General features: G+C 38.8%; 1 protein-coding gene across 3 annotated transcripts in view; it reads right to left on the bottom strand.

Annotated features, from left to right (window-relative positions):
* The window catches only part of NAV3 (neuron navigator 3), a 251,568-nt gene that overhangs the window by 57,329 nt on the left and 175,641 nt on the right, over positions 1 to 18,598 (bottom strand). For all 3 annotated transcript variants that reach the window (XM_059472357.1, XM_059472358.1, XM_059472359.1), the window contains exons 13-16: positions 9,117 to 9,255; positions 5,540 to 5,816; positions 2,747 to 3,452; positions 708 to 1,196 (exon numbers count right to left, since the gene is read on the bottom strand). In XM_059472357.1, the coding sequence (XP_059328340.1) occupies positions 708 to 1,196; positions 2,747 to 3,452; positions 5,540 to 5,816; positions 9,117 to 9,255 (1,611 nt within the window). The remainder of the gene's footprint in view (positions 1 to 707; positions 1,197 to 2,746; positions 3,453 to 5,539; positions 5,817 to 9,116; positions 9,256 to 18,598) is intronic.

Raw genomic sequence — 18,598 nt, 5'->3', positions numbered from 1 at the left:
GCACCTTTCATAATGTAATTTAAATGGTAAAATGTCTGCACATAAAAAAATTCTTTAATAGAGCAAACAGAAAAACATTTTCTTGCATTTCTCTGTCTGTTCTGGGCACTTGCCAGGACTGATCATATAACAAGGATCTCATCTTGTAAACTGCTTTCCTGCCAGTGAAGCTGCACTTCAGTAAGGATCTGTGTAATGATTACCATGTAAGAAGAAACTTGTCAAGACTGAGTATTTTAAGGCAAGACTGGTCAGCTGAAGACCAGGACACACCAGCTCTGCCTGTGCTTTCAGCTAATGGGAAGAGAAAAGCAGGGATCCCCCAGTTGGAGGTTTGCTTGCTTTGGAACTGCCAAATGCTGGGACAGCAGGTGGATCCTGCTGCAGGAATCATTATGTGCCTCTTGGCTGTTTACACTTGCCTTTAGTTAGACCATTTTCCCCCTTTTCTCTCACTGTCTCCAGAACAAGGGAACCCAAAAAAATTCTCAAGGTAGAAAAAGTGCTTGTAAAACCTTAAAAGGCAGTTGATTCCACATTATAATGCCTTTCAGCTCTCTTTTCTTCCTTCCTTTTATTACATAAAGGACAAAGCTGTTAATTAAACAGCGTCCCTTTAGCAAAAAAGATGGAGGGTTTATTTTTTTGGCTCCTGTCCTTTTGCCTCTCACTTATTTTGTGGTCACTGTATCTATAGGCAAGCTCACCTTTCCGAAAGAGTAGATCTGACGCTTCCAGTCCTCATGAGCAGGCTCTGAACCTCCTGAGTGCTTGTTGTCAGTCCAGAGAGAGAGCCATGATGGCTAAGAGGGAGGTCAATAGACTCGGAACTGGTGTGAAGGCTAGTCATGGACTGGTAACTTGGTGTGTCCTTACTGCCCGCTGAAGAGCTGCTCAGGTTTGCAGCCCACACAAGAGCACCTGATGTGAAAGAGTGCACTGAGGCAGGACTGGAAGCCAGGGAGTGACTTAAGCTTACAACATCTGCATTTAAGTCCGAAGGTTTACTGAAGAGGGGGCTGCTGCTACCACTTTGCCCACCTGCACTGCCCATGCTGCCTGTGCCCGAGGATGGCGATTCCAGGCTGCCTTGCCGTGCCAATGTGGTACTAGGGCTGGGCATTGCCGATGTGGGTTTCACACCTTCAGTACTGGGTGCAGAGGCAGCTTTACCACTTGCCTTGGCACCAAACAACCTAAATGTAAAACAAATAGCTTTAGAGAAACTGACAGCCGCATTAAACATTCATGGCGCAACATCCTAAGAGCCAAACTACACATTTTTAATTATTGCTACGAAAATCACGCCTACCTAGTTGATCAATCACAGCACAAATTTAAATTCACTTAACCATATCACAATAGTCATGGTTTGTTTCTTTAGTAACCGCTTACTCACTCCTATTCAGATGTGCTCTTTGCACAGACCCTCCCAGAGAGAGGTAAAATAATCACATTTTTGTCTTCCTAGTTCATAAACAGATTACACTTTCACCCAAATTCAGTAATTAAGCATTCCCAAGTCATTAGCTTTTAAACTCCTCACCTCTCAAATCTGCTTAAATGATTGCAACAAACACTTGCAAAATCCTAATTCCTTCATAGTTTAATAAACATCTAAGTATTTGTGCAAAATTCCCCTCTTGTTTTTTTTTGCACAGATGGTCATGCAGTCATCAGTCACGTAGTAACCACTCAGAATAAACTGCACCATGGCTAAATGGGCTCAGTTTGTCTCCAAGGGCAGGAATGATAAAATTGTATGTCACATAATATCTTCCAGCAATTCTAGATATGAAAATTCTATAGTGATGATGAAAAAATAGACTTCAAGTCCTCTAAAATTTGAATTAAAAGGTCATGCAATGTTTTAATGTATTTCTGGAAATATTTTAAGCTGAAGTTAATGTACAGCTTCTAAATTAAAGGTAAAAAAAATGCAAAAGTTATCATGATGTAAAGTAAGCATGTCTAGCAAGATAAGAACCCGTTTTACATTTTACCAAGCCCACAAAACTAAGCTGCAGCTCCCCAGCTGTCTGGAGATGATGTTTTGGTAAATAGGCACAAGAGGGCACTATTGGCTTCTTCTCCAGCAGTGAAAGTGCTCCATCCCAATTCATGGAGCTCGCATCCAGATTTATACTTCCAGAAATGTTACAATAGAGCATTTACAATTGAAATTTAGCCTTGCCAATGCTTGTGTCAAAAAATGGAACGAAGCTGCTAAGATAATGAAGTGTTTGTAGCTGGAGCTGCCAACAATGGGAAAGTAAATCTAACTCTATAATTTATAAAGAGCTCTTCAGTTCTCCATCCAGAATGTGGCAATGCCTGTTCCATTAAGAGAATGTGCCTGAACATAGGGTCCTTCTTCCCTTTGGGAGTTTACTGCAGTATTGAGAAGAAACTGCACATGTGGCTGAACTTAGAATCATAGAACATCTTGTGTAGGAAGGGGCCCATAAGGATCAGTGATTCCACCTCCTAAGCTTCAAACTGTGGTTATGGGGATGTACCTAAAATGCTTAAACCTCAGGGGGCAGCCATTTCAGGTCTTAGGAGGTCTTCAAATCTCAAAGAAATCATTGTGTTGCATGAAAAAAATACCGCCCTTTTATTTTCCTGTACTTGACTTGTTTGTGGCAAAATATTCCCTGAAAAGGCTTTTTGCACAGTACTTCAACATACTGAAAATCTCTGCTTTAGATATTGCAACTTCAGAGAATCACAGAAATGCACTAACCTTCGAAATGTGGGGGAAGCAATATCTGGGTATTTGGAACCTGGCTGTCTAAGTCCTGGTGTGCCGGAGGCGCTTGCCGAAGTCGGGCTGGATTTAGGGGAGCTGGACAGCGAGACGCTTTCAGAATCGGACACGGCCACTTTCTCTTTTTCCTTGTCTGTCTGGTTGATGGTGACAGGGCTGGACCTCCCGGACCCGATCTTGCTCGGCTCTCGCAGTTTGGTGGCAGCAGCGCCCGCAGACTTGCTGCTCACGTTGGAGTCGATGCTGCTGGTGCTGGAGCGGTGGCCGCCGCGGCCGGGGATCCCGCTGCCGCTGGATTTCGAGGGGCGAGGCAGACTCCGGTACTGCAGAGTTGTCTTTGAGCTCACATGCAGGACGCCGTCGTCCTGGTTTTGGGAACCGTCTAAGCTCGTCTTCCTCCCTGCGTTGGATTTCCCACTGATGGCTGAGGATTTTGGCATTTTTCCCAGCGTTGCTGACCCGCTTGTGATCGTAGCTCCACTTGTGGTGATTATGGTAGAAGATCCCAACCCAGACTTCTTGAATCCAAATGACCCTGTAGCAGTTGATCTGCCAATGCCAGAGGGAGGCTTTTTCCCTTCATCACCACTGCTCTTCCCTGCATCTGACGGAGATCTCTGTATGGAGGCTCCTTTCAGTGGAGTTTTCACTTTTTCTGAAGCTTTTGCATCATCAGTTTTTCCTAAGTAAAAGAATATTTAAAAAGGTCATTTGTGTTTAAGCTGCAATGTCTAAATATCTAATTTCAACACTGTATGATTACACTTGCAAAATGAAAAAATACACAAATAGAATTCCCCTAAGGAAACAGACCAGTTTGGTCTTTAGTCTCCCATCAGCTATCTGTAGGACACATAACAGATAAGCTTTAAGTATTAAAAGCTTGAAATTCCCGTGAGAACTTCCACTTTCATAGATAGGTGGAAAATGTAGTTGTAGAAAATTATCTTGAATGAACCATAAGGAATCTTGACTGAATTTTTTTTCTGTTAACAGTATTTCTATATGAAAGAAATACTACTTGAAAATAAAACATTACATGCAATAAACATCTCCTGAAGTATGACATCAATGATGTGTGTAGAAATTAGTGGTACTTATAGAGTTCTTTAGTTTTCACTGATTACATCTTTTTAGCATATGACTAAGCTTGTTCTGGTTAGTTACACAAAATTATCAGGGAGCGATTATGTTATGGAATGAATCATCTTGATCTGTAACAATATCAATTACACAAGTTAATTAGTCTTTGTTGTATCCTTGATGGCTTCTCAAGAATTTTGATTTTTTTGTGAGGTTTTCTTCAGTCCTGTCTAGGCTTGTGACTATATAACTTATATTTATATTTTCTTCCATATTTCCTAAAACTTTATTGTTACATGCAGGAAGGTCAAAGTAAGATGTTCTGCTATACCAGAAAGTATCCTTTTCCTGTTTTACAAATAGATAAAAATCGCCATTTCAATTCTAATTTATCTCTAAGCATCTACTGTATACCACTAACAACTCCTAAAACATACCAAAGTTTTTAATTTACTCTTGAAGTAATTATGGAAGCTTTGGAGGTGGATGACCTAATTTCTCTTAAGAAACTAAAATGTAATAAAGAGTGACACCTGCAAAGCAGAACTAATTACACTCATGTTTTTATCCAGCTCACACTTTATGCTACACAAACAGATGCACCTGCCATGATACAGATCAGACTCTGACCCAGCAAACTTACAGCTCATTAGTAGCCAAGGCCTCAATTCTGTGTTGCACAGTGGCTGCCTGATCACCTTGAGCCAAACAGACCTGGAAAGCTTAGCTTGGTGTTCAGCAAACCTTTAAGTATGTCCATTTTTAATTGCTACTAGAGGGATAAAAGTTCTGTATCCATATGATCACCATGGCAGTGCTCCTCAGGGATCTCTCAGACCAGAGACTGATCAATCTTTAGCAGTTCCAAATTGCAAAGAAACAAAAGGGGTTCACAAAGAGCAGGAACTTATTCTGAGGAGATCTTGGTTAGTTGCTCTTACCACTAGGGGTTGAAGCATGCACTGTTGTCTCAGGACATGAAAAAGCACCAGAAAATGTTCTACTGAGAATACACATTTCCTTAGTAAAATGATAGATTAGGATTAGATGCTTTTAATAATTATCTCTTTCATCAGCTTTGTATTTTTGCTTCAAAAGTAGATTGCAGAAGTGGTTACTACTTCTGAGAGGCTTTCCAAAATTAGGTAGGAGGGCATTTAGCACTGAAATGTGTAAAAAGACTTTTTGTTTTACAATTTTTTATCACTTAACAGTGATAAAAAGAGCACTCATAGTATGTGGAATGTGATAATTCAGCTTTAGTTCAGAAATAACTAAAAATATCATTTGGAGTCCCCTCCCTTGAATATTAAATCTTTTTGATTCAGCTTCTAATATGTGGCCATTTCTATCCATATGTTGAATTATCAAAAGTAAGTTTTTCTAGAGAATAAGGATAAGGCACTGATGAGTCCAAAAATACTTCTAAGAATTAATAGGCATTGACATACACAGATGACAGCACAACAAAATGCAATCACAGTTTTGTTATGTAGGCACCTATGCATACTTAATAAATCATTATTATGCATGTAGCAAACTAGCAGAAATGAAAATGTTATTTTAATATTAAAATCTGAGCTTTCAGTCATTTATGAGAGTAGCAAACAATGCATATAGTATGTATACATCTATAACATCCATCAGTTATTTTAAGACCACTGTAATCTGAACACTGTTTCCTACCTGGGGTCTTGAGTGCACTTGTTCCTGCTTTGTGCCTGGACTGAGTTGTTCCCACTTGTGCAGTCATGCCTCTCCTCCAAGATCCGGTCTGTGACACAGAGAGAGATGTTTTCTGTCCCCCCTTCTCCGACTCTTCAGACAGCCCCGAGGGAAGGCCTTTCCACTTGCCACTGCTGTCTACACTGTTGTCAAAGTCTTCCTCTGGCTTCTTCAGCTCTTCAGTGCTGCCCCAAGTTTCACTGTCTGTAACTGAGCGCTTCTCTGAGTCTGTCTTCAGCTACAAGAGATTTGTGTGAGAAATGGTCAGTCCCAGCATCTCTGTTATTTGCTGATTTCTTAAATTATAGCAGGGGAGGAGAATTTGACCTATTTGCAGCAAGGGCCACAGAAACTTCTAAAACACTAGTATACTGATTCCAAAAGTTTAAAAACATACAAAATATAGCCATTTGGGGATGACATTTCTCTTTCTTTTATTTGCAAAAGACTTAACCCCTTTCCTTTATAGAGATAAACTATAATACAGTGAAAGTAATTCACTCTAATTATCAGTGGTGATACCCTATTGTTCCTCAATTAAATCTAAATTTCAGAAGTGAATCACTGTGCTGAGAGGTTTAACTAAAAGCTTGGGTGAGCAAATTCCTGAATACACTACTAAAATCACCTCAGCCTGGCTTCTTGCCTTTTCCTACCCAAGACTTCCAATGACTGGATTAGGAATATTTCTCCAGCAGAACAGAGTATGTTGTGCCACCAGTGACCAAGGATAGCATCTTCCCCAAAAATACTTGTACTACTGTCAGCCTGTACTGACAGGCTTTTCTACTGGCCTGTCTCCATTGAAATGAATTCTGTCCAACAAGAAACTCTCTCTAGCTATATCAGCTAACAGAGCAAAAAAGAGGCTTATGCCAGCACTACTCATCCGTGGTGTGAAGGCAACCAGCTGGGCTCATGCTCCCTCTGAAACTCAGACCCACTTGGAGGATACACCAGTGAGGACCTAAATCCCCTGTGGCATCTGCTTTCCCTGAGGCATGCTGATAAGGGAGTGCTGAAGAGCAGCCCAGCAAGACAATGTAGAAGCTGTGAAAGTGGCTTAAATAGAAAGAGAGACTGACCCTACCCTCTGTGTCTGACAAGACCGGTGTTCTTTGTGCTGACAGGCTGTTCAGTGCAACTCTTCCTTCTGTGTTTTTCTGCAGCCTCCTGACCTCAGTCTGAAGCCTTATTTGCACATCACCCTCTCACCACTCCTGCTTGCCTCTGCCCCTCGTTAACAGCAAAAATATGGTGCTGCTCTCAGGTATCACCAGCCTAAGAGGGGCTGCAAAATGGAACTCATTGAGGGACTGGCTATTTATTATCCTGGGCTGTCACAGCTCCTTCACCACAGAGACCCCTCTGTGGCTGTGTCCCAGGCACTGCTGCCATAGGGAGGATTAATATAGATTACATGACAGACAGAATAATCAGTTCCTGTTTACATATTTGTCAGCTGAGATGTACAAAAGGCAAAAGCTCTCTAGATTTCCATAATTACGTATGTACTTTGGATGCACTAGCACAGACTATGGGTAAGGACTGACGAGAAAAAAGCCCAAGCAAATATCTACAAAAATATTGCAGGGTTCTTCAAAAGCAAGTTTTCATTGAAGTTATTGCTACAACATGTGTAACAGGTAACAACATGCTTACAGACATTTTATCATAAATGAATGACTGTAAATGTATAGTCATACATTTTTAAAGCAAACTGCCTAATTTAAAAAAAAAAAGAGTAGTACAATACTTTCTAAAAGCCTCTCTTCACCATTATAATTCGTGTAATAAGAAAACAACAAGAAAATATGCAATTTCTGTCTCAGTCTATAGCCAGCCTTTACTGCTCCAGTCACTTAAAAAGATTGAGAAAGAGATCTCTGTGTTGCAGTATATCTAAGACCTGAAAAAATCTGTCAAAATGAGTATTCTGTTCATCTCAGCTTCTGATTGAGATTGCCACCTAGACTGGAATACAGTGAATTCTGCTTAATGTGCCTGGTAAAGGCATACCTGATAAACGTATTTTCCTAGTTTTCATAATATAAGCAAACTGGAATGAAACTAAAATTGGAACATGCACTGCATGTTTGTCTATAGCTGAACAATTTGCAAATAAAACAGAGGCTTATTATAGAGTAGCTAGAACATGATATTACCCAAATGATAAAAAAAAACAAAACCACGGAGTTAAAAAGTCAGCCTGAGATTTCCCAATCCTGATGACTATGCAGTGGAACAAGCAAACCAGAACTAGCTGGCCATCATTGTTGATGTGAAAGGGAAGAGGTTGATCTCCAGCTAAAAACCATGGAATTCCCTGATGGAGTGGGAAAGGCAATGGTAAGGGCTGAAGAATGGGGCCCTGAACACAAACCTCTGCCCTTTTCCTCTGCAAACAAAACATACCTGCCTCGCTTCAGGATGGTAGGCTGCAGGAGCTATCTGGAGTCATTTGAGTGACTACCTGAATACAGCATTGGTCTGGTATCTGTCCTGTTGGAGATTAAAGTAATTTTCATTCCAAAAGTAACTATATTTCCCTATTGTCTGGGGGAAATAACAAATATGTGTTTTTCTCCTGCTCACAGAGTCTGCTGAAATCTACACTGACAAAACAGACCTCTGAATTCCAGACACTGGCTGCCTGCAGGAGTCCAAATGGAATCAGAAGTGTCAGTCTTGTGTCCTGCGTACTTGACATCAAATCACTGGAGGCAGCCACTCTTCCCCTGTGCTGAGTGCTCAAAGTTCCCTACTAGTGAACAGCAGATGACATGGCAGACAATACTTTCCTATTGAGACAAACTTTTCTGGTTTTATTTCTTTTTTGGAGGGAACCAAGTCCTGCAAGGATTCTGTATTGACTTCTCTGTTACTCACCATTTTGAGGGGAGCTGGGAAAAAATGCTTGAATACCTGCCACAAGAGCTTTACATACACAGACACACACATATATGTATGATGTATATAGTTTGTGTCTGTATCGTATTAAGAACTCTATTTTGACATAATGCATTGTCACCTTGCATTGACACTTTCATCCCTGGATCTCAGTGGGGAGAAGACAATCTCTGCCATTTGAAAGGACAGTACAGCCCATATATTTATTCCCTAATGTGTTTCAGCTCATAAAAAGCAAAAAATATATTATTTTTTATTGTGTTATCTGTTGGAAGAGATGCTCCAAATGAGCTGAAGTGAGTAGAAATCCATTATCACAGATCCAATCATACTGTGTTTGCTTTGTGTTAGGGTGCAGCTGGGGTGGGACCTGGGCTGCTCCCCCAGGGTGGGCAGAGCTGGGTCTCACCAGCCAGCACCTTCAGCAGTGACACAAATCCTGGGAGCAGGGAATTTGGAATGTCAGCTCACAGCCCAAGGCTGGGTCAATGGAGTCTATGGCTTCTTGCATCCAGGTGTAATAGAAGATTTTGTAAGATATTAATACCTCATTCATTTAAAGGCATTGATACCAAACTTTTCTATCCTGTACAGGGATGTTGCAACAAATGGCAACAAAGCTACTCACCTGGGCATGAGTGTTCTTCCTTGAAGAGGCTGTTATGTTGGAATAAGAGCTGACAGATGAGTTGGTATTCAAATCATCTGTGCTGAGGTTGTCAAGAGTGTCACTGAGGCCACTGCTAACCGAGCTGCTGTCATCCCAGCTGCAGAGAAAAGAGCACATCTACTTTACATACTGTGTCTCAACATGCAGAAGGTATCTCAAAATCAATAGATGTGATTACTTATTTTTCAAGTGATTTACCAGAAACTTTTCAGTAATATTTCCTAAGGTTCAATAAATATGGTTCTTCAGACTTTTGAATTAATTATTCACTCGAAGTCAAGTGGTTGCTTGTTCAACTAATGAAAGATGCAGGTGTCCTTAAAAAAATTACCATCAGATCTAAGTGTAAGCCATTAAAACAGTTCGTTTCATGCTTCATTGCAATCACATTCATTACACCGGCAGGGAAATCCATTAAGCTTACCAGATATTGCCAGTCTCAAAAATTATTAATATCTTAGAGAAGACCTGATGAATTGCCAGGCTACATAAAAATAAAAGGAGTATCTTTTCTGCAGACTAATCCACTGTCAGCAAGAAGCCAGTATTTTCAAAAGTTTTATTTTCTTGTCTTCAGTATCTGTCTAGCTGATGCAATGTCATCAAAATAGGAATCCCTGAGAATACAGTCAAAGGAGCTGACAGAGAATACATTACACATCTCTGAAGAAACAGTCTGTCAACTGTTTTGCTTTAGGAGATTGAGACAAAGGATGCAAATGAGAGAAAGGCTTCTCTTACAGAAATGTCATTAACAACTCTAACAAAAGCCTTGCTTTTGCACGAAAGGGAGGTTGAGGTGTATTTATCAGACTTTTCTCTACAGAATTGCTTCTCTATGGCATTAAATTTAGACTTTTATTTTATTGCCATATACAGCATTATACTGCCAGTATTTTGCGACATCTCCATCTGTACATCTGGTTTTGGATTATTCACAGGCCAAAAGTTTGAAAAAAAATTCACCTTTTCCCATTCAAAGGGATTCATCTCCTTTAATTTTAGGTATATAAAAGTTAGGTATCTCATTTCATTTAGGTTACCTAGCTGTCCTCTCTAACCAGTATTAAAAGCAGCCTTGCTTAAAAAGTCTTAGGCTTGTGGGATAAACTTTACACTGAAGGTGCCTCTTTTTGTCTTTTCCTCTCTTAGAGAAGAGAGGGTTGATTAAGCCTCTTCTAGATAAGTGCATTTTATCCTTGTTTTGCTGTAGCCTGTTACGAATTTTAGAAAACAATATGTAATTCAATCCCCTAGTCAAATTAAAGCTCAGTACTATTGACACTAATCATTCAGAGCAAACAAGCAAAATATCTGTGAGTACTTATTTTAAATTTGGAGTTTTGAGAGACAGTAGCAGTGTGAGGGAACTGCATGGAACAAAATGTGTGCTGATGCTTTGGAAAGTTCAGTGCACTAGTCTTGTATCATAGCAACTGCAGCAAGCATTACCTTTCTTTTGCCAAAGGTAGAAAATCACATTGGTAAGTCAGCTCAGTGACAAGATAAACATATTTCAGAGGGCAAAAGTTTTCCACCACTGAGTACAATGACTACAAATAAATATGTCTTCTGCTACATTTCCAGGTGATAAACACATGAATGATTTAATAATGAAATTATAATGTCATACATAATAGGCTGTCCACATTCATCTAAGAACTATCTCTGAAGCACTAGTAATTTAGGCCTTCTGTGTTTTTCACTGTCTAATGTGCTGCATAATTTCACTGATGATAAAAAGCCATTAATTAAACGCTGTGTACTACGTGCGAATTTACCTTTAGAACAGCGTTAAGACTGAGAACCTTAAGGATGGATAAAAACATAAGCAATATAAATGTGATTAAGTTGCAGAAAAGATAGTATTACCTCACTAAAAGCTGCTCTTTAAAAAACAGAAAAAAATCATAAAACAAATCCAAAAGGATATATATTAGGTACTTCCAGAAGGAACATGAGCTTTTAACTTATGACATTCATGTCAAATAATATTTGGCCATCCATTTTCTGAGTCTACCTAAGACCCTGGGGATAAAATTTCATCCTTTTTCCCCATGTGCCTTTGTTATTATACTCTATTTTAATTTTTCATACTTCATTTTGTGCTCCTTTTTCTCTGTAAGAGAATTTACATTTTCTAAATTCTGGAACGGTTCAGCTGATTCACAAAATATAACTATGTTCTCTACTGCTGAAGGTTTCAGGCAAATATTACTGTGATTGTGTTCTGTTTTATGGCTTCCCTGTGGTGTCCCACACTCATCACACCTCACTCACCAGTGGATTATTAGTGGGCTCAGGGAGCACTCAGGGCCATCTTGTAAGTTGTATAGAAGATCATTCTGAAACCTCTACTACTGACCTTTCAGAGTCATCACTGTATTTGCCTGGATTTTTTTTTTCTCTTATGATAGGTGCTTGAGGTGTTTCATAGATTCAGGAGCTATCATACACCAAAATTTCTGACAATATTCAGTATGCCTACAAAAACCAGGAATATTGGAACCTGCTTTCTTTCTGGCATATTCTAAGGACTGTTACAGAAACTGATGCCCACTTGACACAACGTTTTATACCAGCCTTTTGAAAAGACACGGCAAAACCCAAAAACTACAACGGAACAGACCATATCAGATAACCTCTTGGCAATGAAAATTGTTTTTACAACAATTTCAATGTATTAGCAAGAGTTTTTTAAACTTTCTCATGCAGCCAAATTTTTGTATTACAGTATTTACTGTTTCTTCTTTTATAAATGTTTTCCCCCAAATTTAGATAGTAGACCTGCTATCAGACAAGATAATGCCTTTGATAATGAAAATGCCTTGTTTATAATTTGGAAAAAAATTCTTGATGATTCATATTAAGGTATCCTTTAAACCAGTAAACTCATGACAAAAAATATCTGATAAGATTATTGTGCATCACTTTGAGACTCAAAACTCATTTGTGGGAGTCTGAAACAAACTCTAATTTTAGTTCTTGTTCCTCCTACCCTTCATCAAAACAATATTAATTTATACTTTAATATGCTGGCTGAGATGAATCTTTCATTTTTTATTTATTTTTCTCTTTTTTCACACATTCTACAAATTCTGTAACAGGTCAGGTTAGGACTGGTGCTCATTAATGCATTACACTCTTTGCTATTGAAAAGCACATTTTAACTACTTATAATATTGACAGAATTTGCTTAGTTTTTCTTGGTGTCAGACTCAGGCTGATTTCTTTAAAAGAAAATGTCAGCAAATGGTGTTCACCTATCTGGGAGACTGAAGCTAAGAGAAAAGTGCATTGTTTTGACAAGTTCTGGAAATTTTTCTTTGATAAACCCCTGGATCCCAAGAGGATCTTGAGAAGAACTTTGATATCCAGCAAGATAGCAAGACATAATCTTCTCATTAAGAATATGAATTTGGCTATTTCTAAGAGAAATCTTCTTAAATCTGGATAATTCTGAAGTGTCTTCAAAATCACTGCTTGCACGTACCTGACAGACTTTTCAGTAGCTCAGCTCATTCTGCTTTGTCTGGGTTCAAATCAGCAAACAGAGAACAAGCAAAGAGTCCAGCAGTCACTGCTCTCATTGTGAATGCATGTAACACCACAGTGTTTGATAACACAATCACAGATTTTTTTCTCTAGAAATGCTTAATTAATTTAATGCTTGTAAGAAGTCTGCTTTAGGGATGAATTTGAATTTTGCATTAAGGAAAGATGCCTTCTGTCTTCATTCAAAGAAGTTGAAAGTTCTCTAACAGAAGGGACTATATGAAGCATGATTGAAGCCCTTGGTGTACCAGACTCCCCAAAATCTGCAAGGTGACTGCTTTACCAAACATTTTAAAATAAACCAGACGTCAATAAAGAGCTTCTAATTTACTTTAGTGGTTCACAGTCGACTTACAAAGATGTAATGCATGGAAATATGTGCTTTGAACCAACATTTTGCTGCAGAGATACATCCAAATTTAGGTTACTATCAAATCAAATTACATGTCAAAACCCAGCACCTCTTTTTCAGCCTTACTATTGTTGTACCTCAGCTTTACATCTGTAAAACAGAAACAAATACACACACAAATGGTTAAAATGATGGCCACTGTGTTACAGCTTTCATCCAAAAACATACTTCATACCCTCTGACTTTGCTGAGACTCTTTGCAGTAACTTTGCCAGTATGCTTTCTGCTTAGATCTATGTTTTCCTTTCATGTATTAGTTATGCCAATGAGATAATTTTGCACTAGCTAAAGTTCATTCCCTAATTCTAGCTTGCACCTATCAAATCTGAACAATTCTTGCCTGTTTTGATGCAAGACATTGTCACTAACTGGCAAAGGTGGCTATGAATATTGCACACATTCCAGTTCTTCACAAATTGCTCCAAATTCTTCAAGCAACATTTCAACTCCTTGACCATATCAAATACTCCATGAAGCTGAGAAATCCACAACTTGTTATCTACATAGTTGGTTAGTCTCCACTACCACTCTTTGTCTCACTTTCATTAGTGTGCGCTAGTACTGATAAGATCTCCTCACAATAATCCCCTCATTGACCTCCCTACCACATAATGTTCTGGAAATAGCAAGGTGTCTGAAGGCAAAACACTGTGCTTAACATCAGTATGTAGAGCTGAACAAAGATTAGAAATACATCCCAGCAAGTATCCTCAAATGGAAAGATAAATTCCACTCAGCTATGCACATGAAACTTTTTCATTTGCTTTCCACAGTATCTGGGGTTTTTTTTTGGAGTTCACACACTGAAGTACATGAACAAAATGAGGAATATTCTATACAAATTAAGACATTATTTTATACATCAGGCAGGCAAGCAATAGTGCTTTAGGGCAAAGATGCAATTTGACTTTTGCCTACATAATGACGACCCGCTGAGAATATGCAATGCATTTTTCTAGATTTTTGCATGATGCCTGAAAGTAAAAATGCACTGGATTAGGAGAGCAATGAATTATGAAGGTATGTGATGAGAGGAAGTGGTATCAACAATCTGTATTAGTTCTATGGATACCTAAAATAGTCTACTTTCAAAGAAAAGTAGAAATTCAAAGTGGTCTAGTTGCAGACAAGACATGACAGAGCACTTAGACACCGTCAGTGTTTCATCCCACTCTTCCTGTTTCTACTTTCAGCATTTTACTACAAGCCCTTAAACTTGACAGCTTATTGAAGTTCATCACACTGTTAAGCTGGGTCAGTGCGTGGAATTTGTTTGAACATTGGCATACTTCATTAATTTCTGAGACCACCTCCAGTCAAAGTGCCTCAGTATGCAAATAAAGAGGCTTTTCACAAGAAAATCATCAGACACAGCAAGACTCCAATCAATGCGCTATCATGAATGCCAGAAAATTATGGTTCCTTCAATGTACCCAGTCCTTGCACAATTTGACAAGTTGCTTGCATTGTTTTCATTACCAATTTTTGTAAGCAGAAGCAGGAGCTACAGCTTTCAACCATACAGCTCTAGAAAACAAAACCAAAATCTTTCCTCTTAAAGAATTCATATAATCAGAATAACTGTTCTCTCTGGGAAGGCTTGTAGCCGAATGAAAAGTAGCACTGTATTTGTCACATGTTTTGTACTGCACATGAAGAGCTTTAGACCGCAGCAGTGACGACACATACTTGATTAGGAATGAGAAACCCTTAGTCACATTCTTGATAATGCCAATGGAACTCACATACCCCCAGAGACTTTTGTATGGGTTTGTGATTCAAAGAACCTGAACACATTTAGCAAAACAATCTTTAATTGCTTTTTATAGTAACTTTGGGCTTTCAAACCGTGAAGCCCTTTTAAACACTTCTAAATCCTTCACGGCCATGGCAGGCTCATGCAGGGTGGAGCCCAAGTGTATTTCTCCTGCTGGGAGGAATGGTCTTAGAGGACAAATAAGACAAGTGAGATCATCCAAGAGGAACATTCAGAGCTAAACCAGAACTTGACTTCTCAATGTTCGAGGATCTACAAATCCATCCTAAGAGCAGATCAATGGTGAGCAGCAAGGTGTTACCCCTTTCTTTGCCTGCACACAGCTCATTGTTTTATGTCAATGAATCCATAGAGGATGCAGGTCTCCCTGTCCCTTTCTTAACTACTGGATATCACTACACAATTTTCATAGAAACAGTGGATGTATGGGAAGCACCAGGAATTTCTTGATTAGTATAGCACACTTCCATGTTTGCCAAATAAGATGCTAGTACAGTAGTCTACTGCAGTGGATGGGACTTGGACATCATCAGTTACACTGGATACCTATTTAAATTACAGTGTTCTAAAAATACAAAATTCCTAGATTTTGGTGCCTGTGAGGTAAACAGCTAGGGTGGTGTAAGACATTTGGTGTCAGTGATGTGTGAGGCATCTACATTAAATGTGTGTTAGAAAATAAAAGCTTTGCATTTAATCCCCTAGGTAGTTAACAGTCAAAGGCAGGTACATCCAAAGGGTAAGCAGGAAGGACTGAAAAGGTAACAGCAAAGTAAAGGACTTAAACTATATGCCCAGAGTAGAAAGTTTGAACTTAGTACACCTTTACTTTACTCACACAAGTTAAGCCCTGCAAGTGGAAGATAGTGTTTAAGCTCTTTCTACACACATAAATCCATAAAACAGAGAACAAAATAGAGAAATCAGCCTCCATGCAGGTGGTCATTTCTTCTCTACAGCACAGCAGAGAAGCGAATATTAGCATGCATTCTGGGCTGCTGCCATGAACTCTTTTCTGACACCCATATTTCAGGTCATGTTTCAGGAGAGTAAGGCACAATTCAGCTGAATAAAAGATTTTATAGCTACTTCCATAATTGACTTTTGAGAACAGAAATGTCATCTTAGCTCATTAAGAAGAAGAGATAAGAAAATAATTGGACAGTTTTACTTAAAGCAACTCCTCACTAACATGCCAATATATCAGCTGGCAAAATTTCTCCTTCAAAGTTCAATTCAACATGAATTAATCCTTTTTAAATCTTCTACTGTGATCTCAGCTGCCCATTATTCATGAAACAGCTATGCTGACCCTTCACAGACAGATTCAAGAGGGCACAGAGTTTGTAAAATCAATACTTTCCTTCATTCCACAGACTGCAAGAGCCAAAGCCCAGGCTCTGAATCAAACCAGAAACTTGCAGGAGCCATAAATTTCCCTACAGCTATTTTGTGCTCATAGCTAAATGAAAACATAGCCAGATGGACTCATACTTCACTGCTTTTTCCTCAGCAAGTGTAATGCATCACCTGTCATACCGAAACAAGGCGACTGCTGAAGCCTTAATCCTAAATTACTTTGAGGTCTTTAAGGTAGAAAACCATCCCATGTACATTTCAAAATGGATAGGAATGCAGTTAAGCATCTGCTTTAATGCAGTATCACTTCGCAAGGATTTTTTTTTCAGGTTAGAAATTTATTTTTTAAGATGATCCCATTAGAAATTATATCCTGCTACAGGAAATACAGCTAGCCCATGAGAACAATTAAAGAAAAATGCATTTTTGCAAGGTCAGTTAATTTCCATGTTCTCCCAAGCATTTCATAAGTACCTTAAGAAATAATTTAGTTTTAGACCCAGCAGGGAAAAAAAATGAACTAGTGGAACATTTACATTCCTTAAGATAATTATACATACCCTGAAAAACCTGCATATCCACACCACAGGATCTGAAAAAGTCTTTGCCAGAACCCCTTCTGGTTTTCACTTATTTCTGAACATAACACTTAATCTGACATGATAGGGACAGCAGAAAGTCATTACCTAGCTCTAAATTCCTAACAGAACATTTAAACAACTAGAAGAAGGATTTTTTTCAAATGAAATTTAGGCAAGTGAACAAAACAATAAATATCCATCTAGGAAGATATTTCTGGAATGTAGAGAGTTGTTTTATTTTTTTGACATGAGGCACATGAAAAGCATCAATTTTTAGTTATAGTTTGAACAATCTTTGGAAAATAGTAATATATGGGCTGAAGCAAGATGTAAGAAAGTAATTTCATCAAGAGCTGTTGACAATATCATAACAAACAAAGGAAGAAAATCCTCTGATGGAATTATCTTCCCGCTGCTGTTTGTTAAGTTTTCTACACACTGGATGCAAGAGATGTTTACATTTTTCAAATGCAGATTCAGACAAGTTCATTAACATTAGTTGAATGAGCATAAATAGACAAAAAACAAACTGCCCATGCAGTTCTTCAGAAGTTGAAAAGCAATCTAAAGACCTATTACTTCTTACTCATCACTTTATGAAGTAAAAATCACATTCTTCACTTTGTATATGGCCAATTCCCAACACCAAAACTGAAAAGATAAATGAAATGCCCCAACACAAGATATCTCATGGTATCTGCATTTATAGTCAAAGAAAAATCATACCAAAATCAGCCCCTTAAACATCATGAGAGAAGCAGAATTTGCCATTCACCTTTGCAAACTGTCAGTCAGCTGCTTCAGACGGGAGGGAGGCATTGAAATATCAAACCTCATTACTCAACCTTGGCTCTACAGCATATTAAGAAACCAAACACATCCTCCTGATAATTGTTCAGAGGAGAACTATTCCCAGTAATTATCTGCCCAATGTCAAAGTCCTGATTTACTGCTAACCTTCTCTGCTGTGTACAGTCTCTCACGCTTAAGCACCTTTGTTCCTAGAACTACCTGTTTTTGATTATGAGCAGAAGCAAGGATTTATTTTTCCAGTCTGCGCCTGATTAAACTCAATCTGAAATAAACAGTGTACATAACTATGTTAGCAGAATGATAAGTAAATCTGTCTTCATTCTAGTCATGATACTCACCCTTTAAATCTCCATGACTTAGCAAGTCTTAAATCCAGTAGTTTTATACAGCTTTGCTGCTGCAGTACAGCAAAATCTGGAGTGGTTTTGGCTTGTGATGAATATTTTTTACCCCACACAGTCTTTTCCTTAGAACAGGAAGATGTGGCAGACAGAGACTAAACCAGAATTTTTATACTTCATTTGTAATTTCACTGGGATTTTTAGAATCATCCTTTACAAGTGTAGGCAGCCACAACATAGAGTTGGACCCCTTCTATCCCTGTTACCTCATTGCAGCACTCCCTAAATAACCTTCTTACCATAACATGGTCCCGGAGTAGGCAGCCTTGCACTGCCATCCAAGGAGAGCATTTCAGCTGTAGGATGCATCCCTGAACACACAAGAACTGCTGGAAAAACAGGGCCTCTGAAAGTGCAAAGTGAGTTCAGTCTGGGCGGGCAATTGCTTCCTCACACACAGTCTCATGCAAAATATTTTCTCCCTGCAGGTTTCAAGAGGAGGTGCTGGTTTGTTGAGTTTAACAGTAAGTTGTGACTACAGGTAAAGGTGCTAGTTCAAGGCCTGAAGAACTCCTTAATAAAAGTGTTCCCCCTTGAACTTC

The sequence above is a fragment of the Ammospiza nelsoni genome, chromosome 5 (assembly GCF_027579445.1).
Source record: "Ammospiza nelsoni isolate bAmmNel1 chromosome 5, bAmmNel1.pri, whole genome shotgun sequence".
NCBI classification, from domain to species: domain Eukaryota; kingdom Metazoa; phylum Chordata; class Aves; order Passeriformes; family Passerellidae; genus Ammospiza; species Ammospiza nelsoni.
The sequence above is the reverse complement of the archived record's forward strand: the minus strand, read 5'-3'. Positions and strand labels throughout refer to the sequence as shown.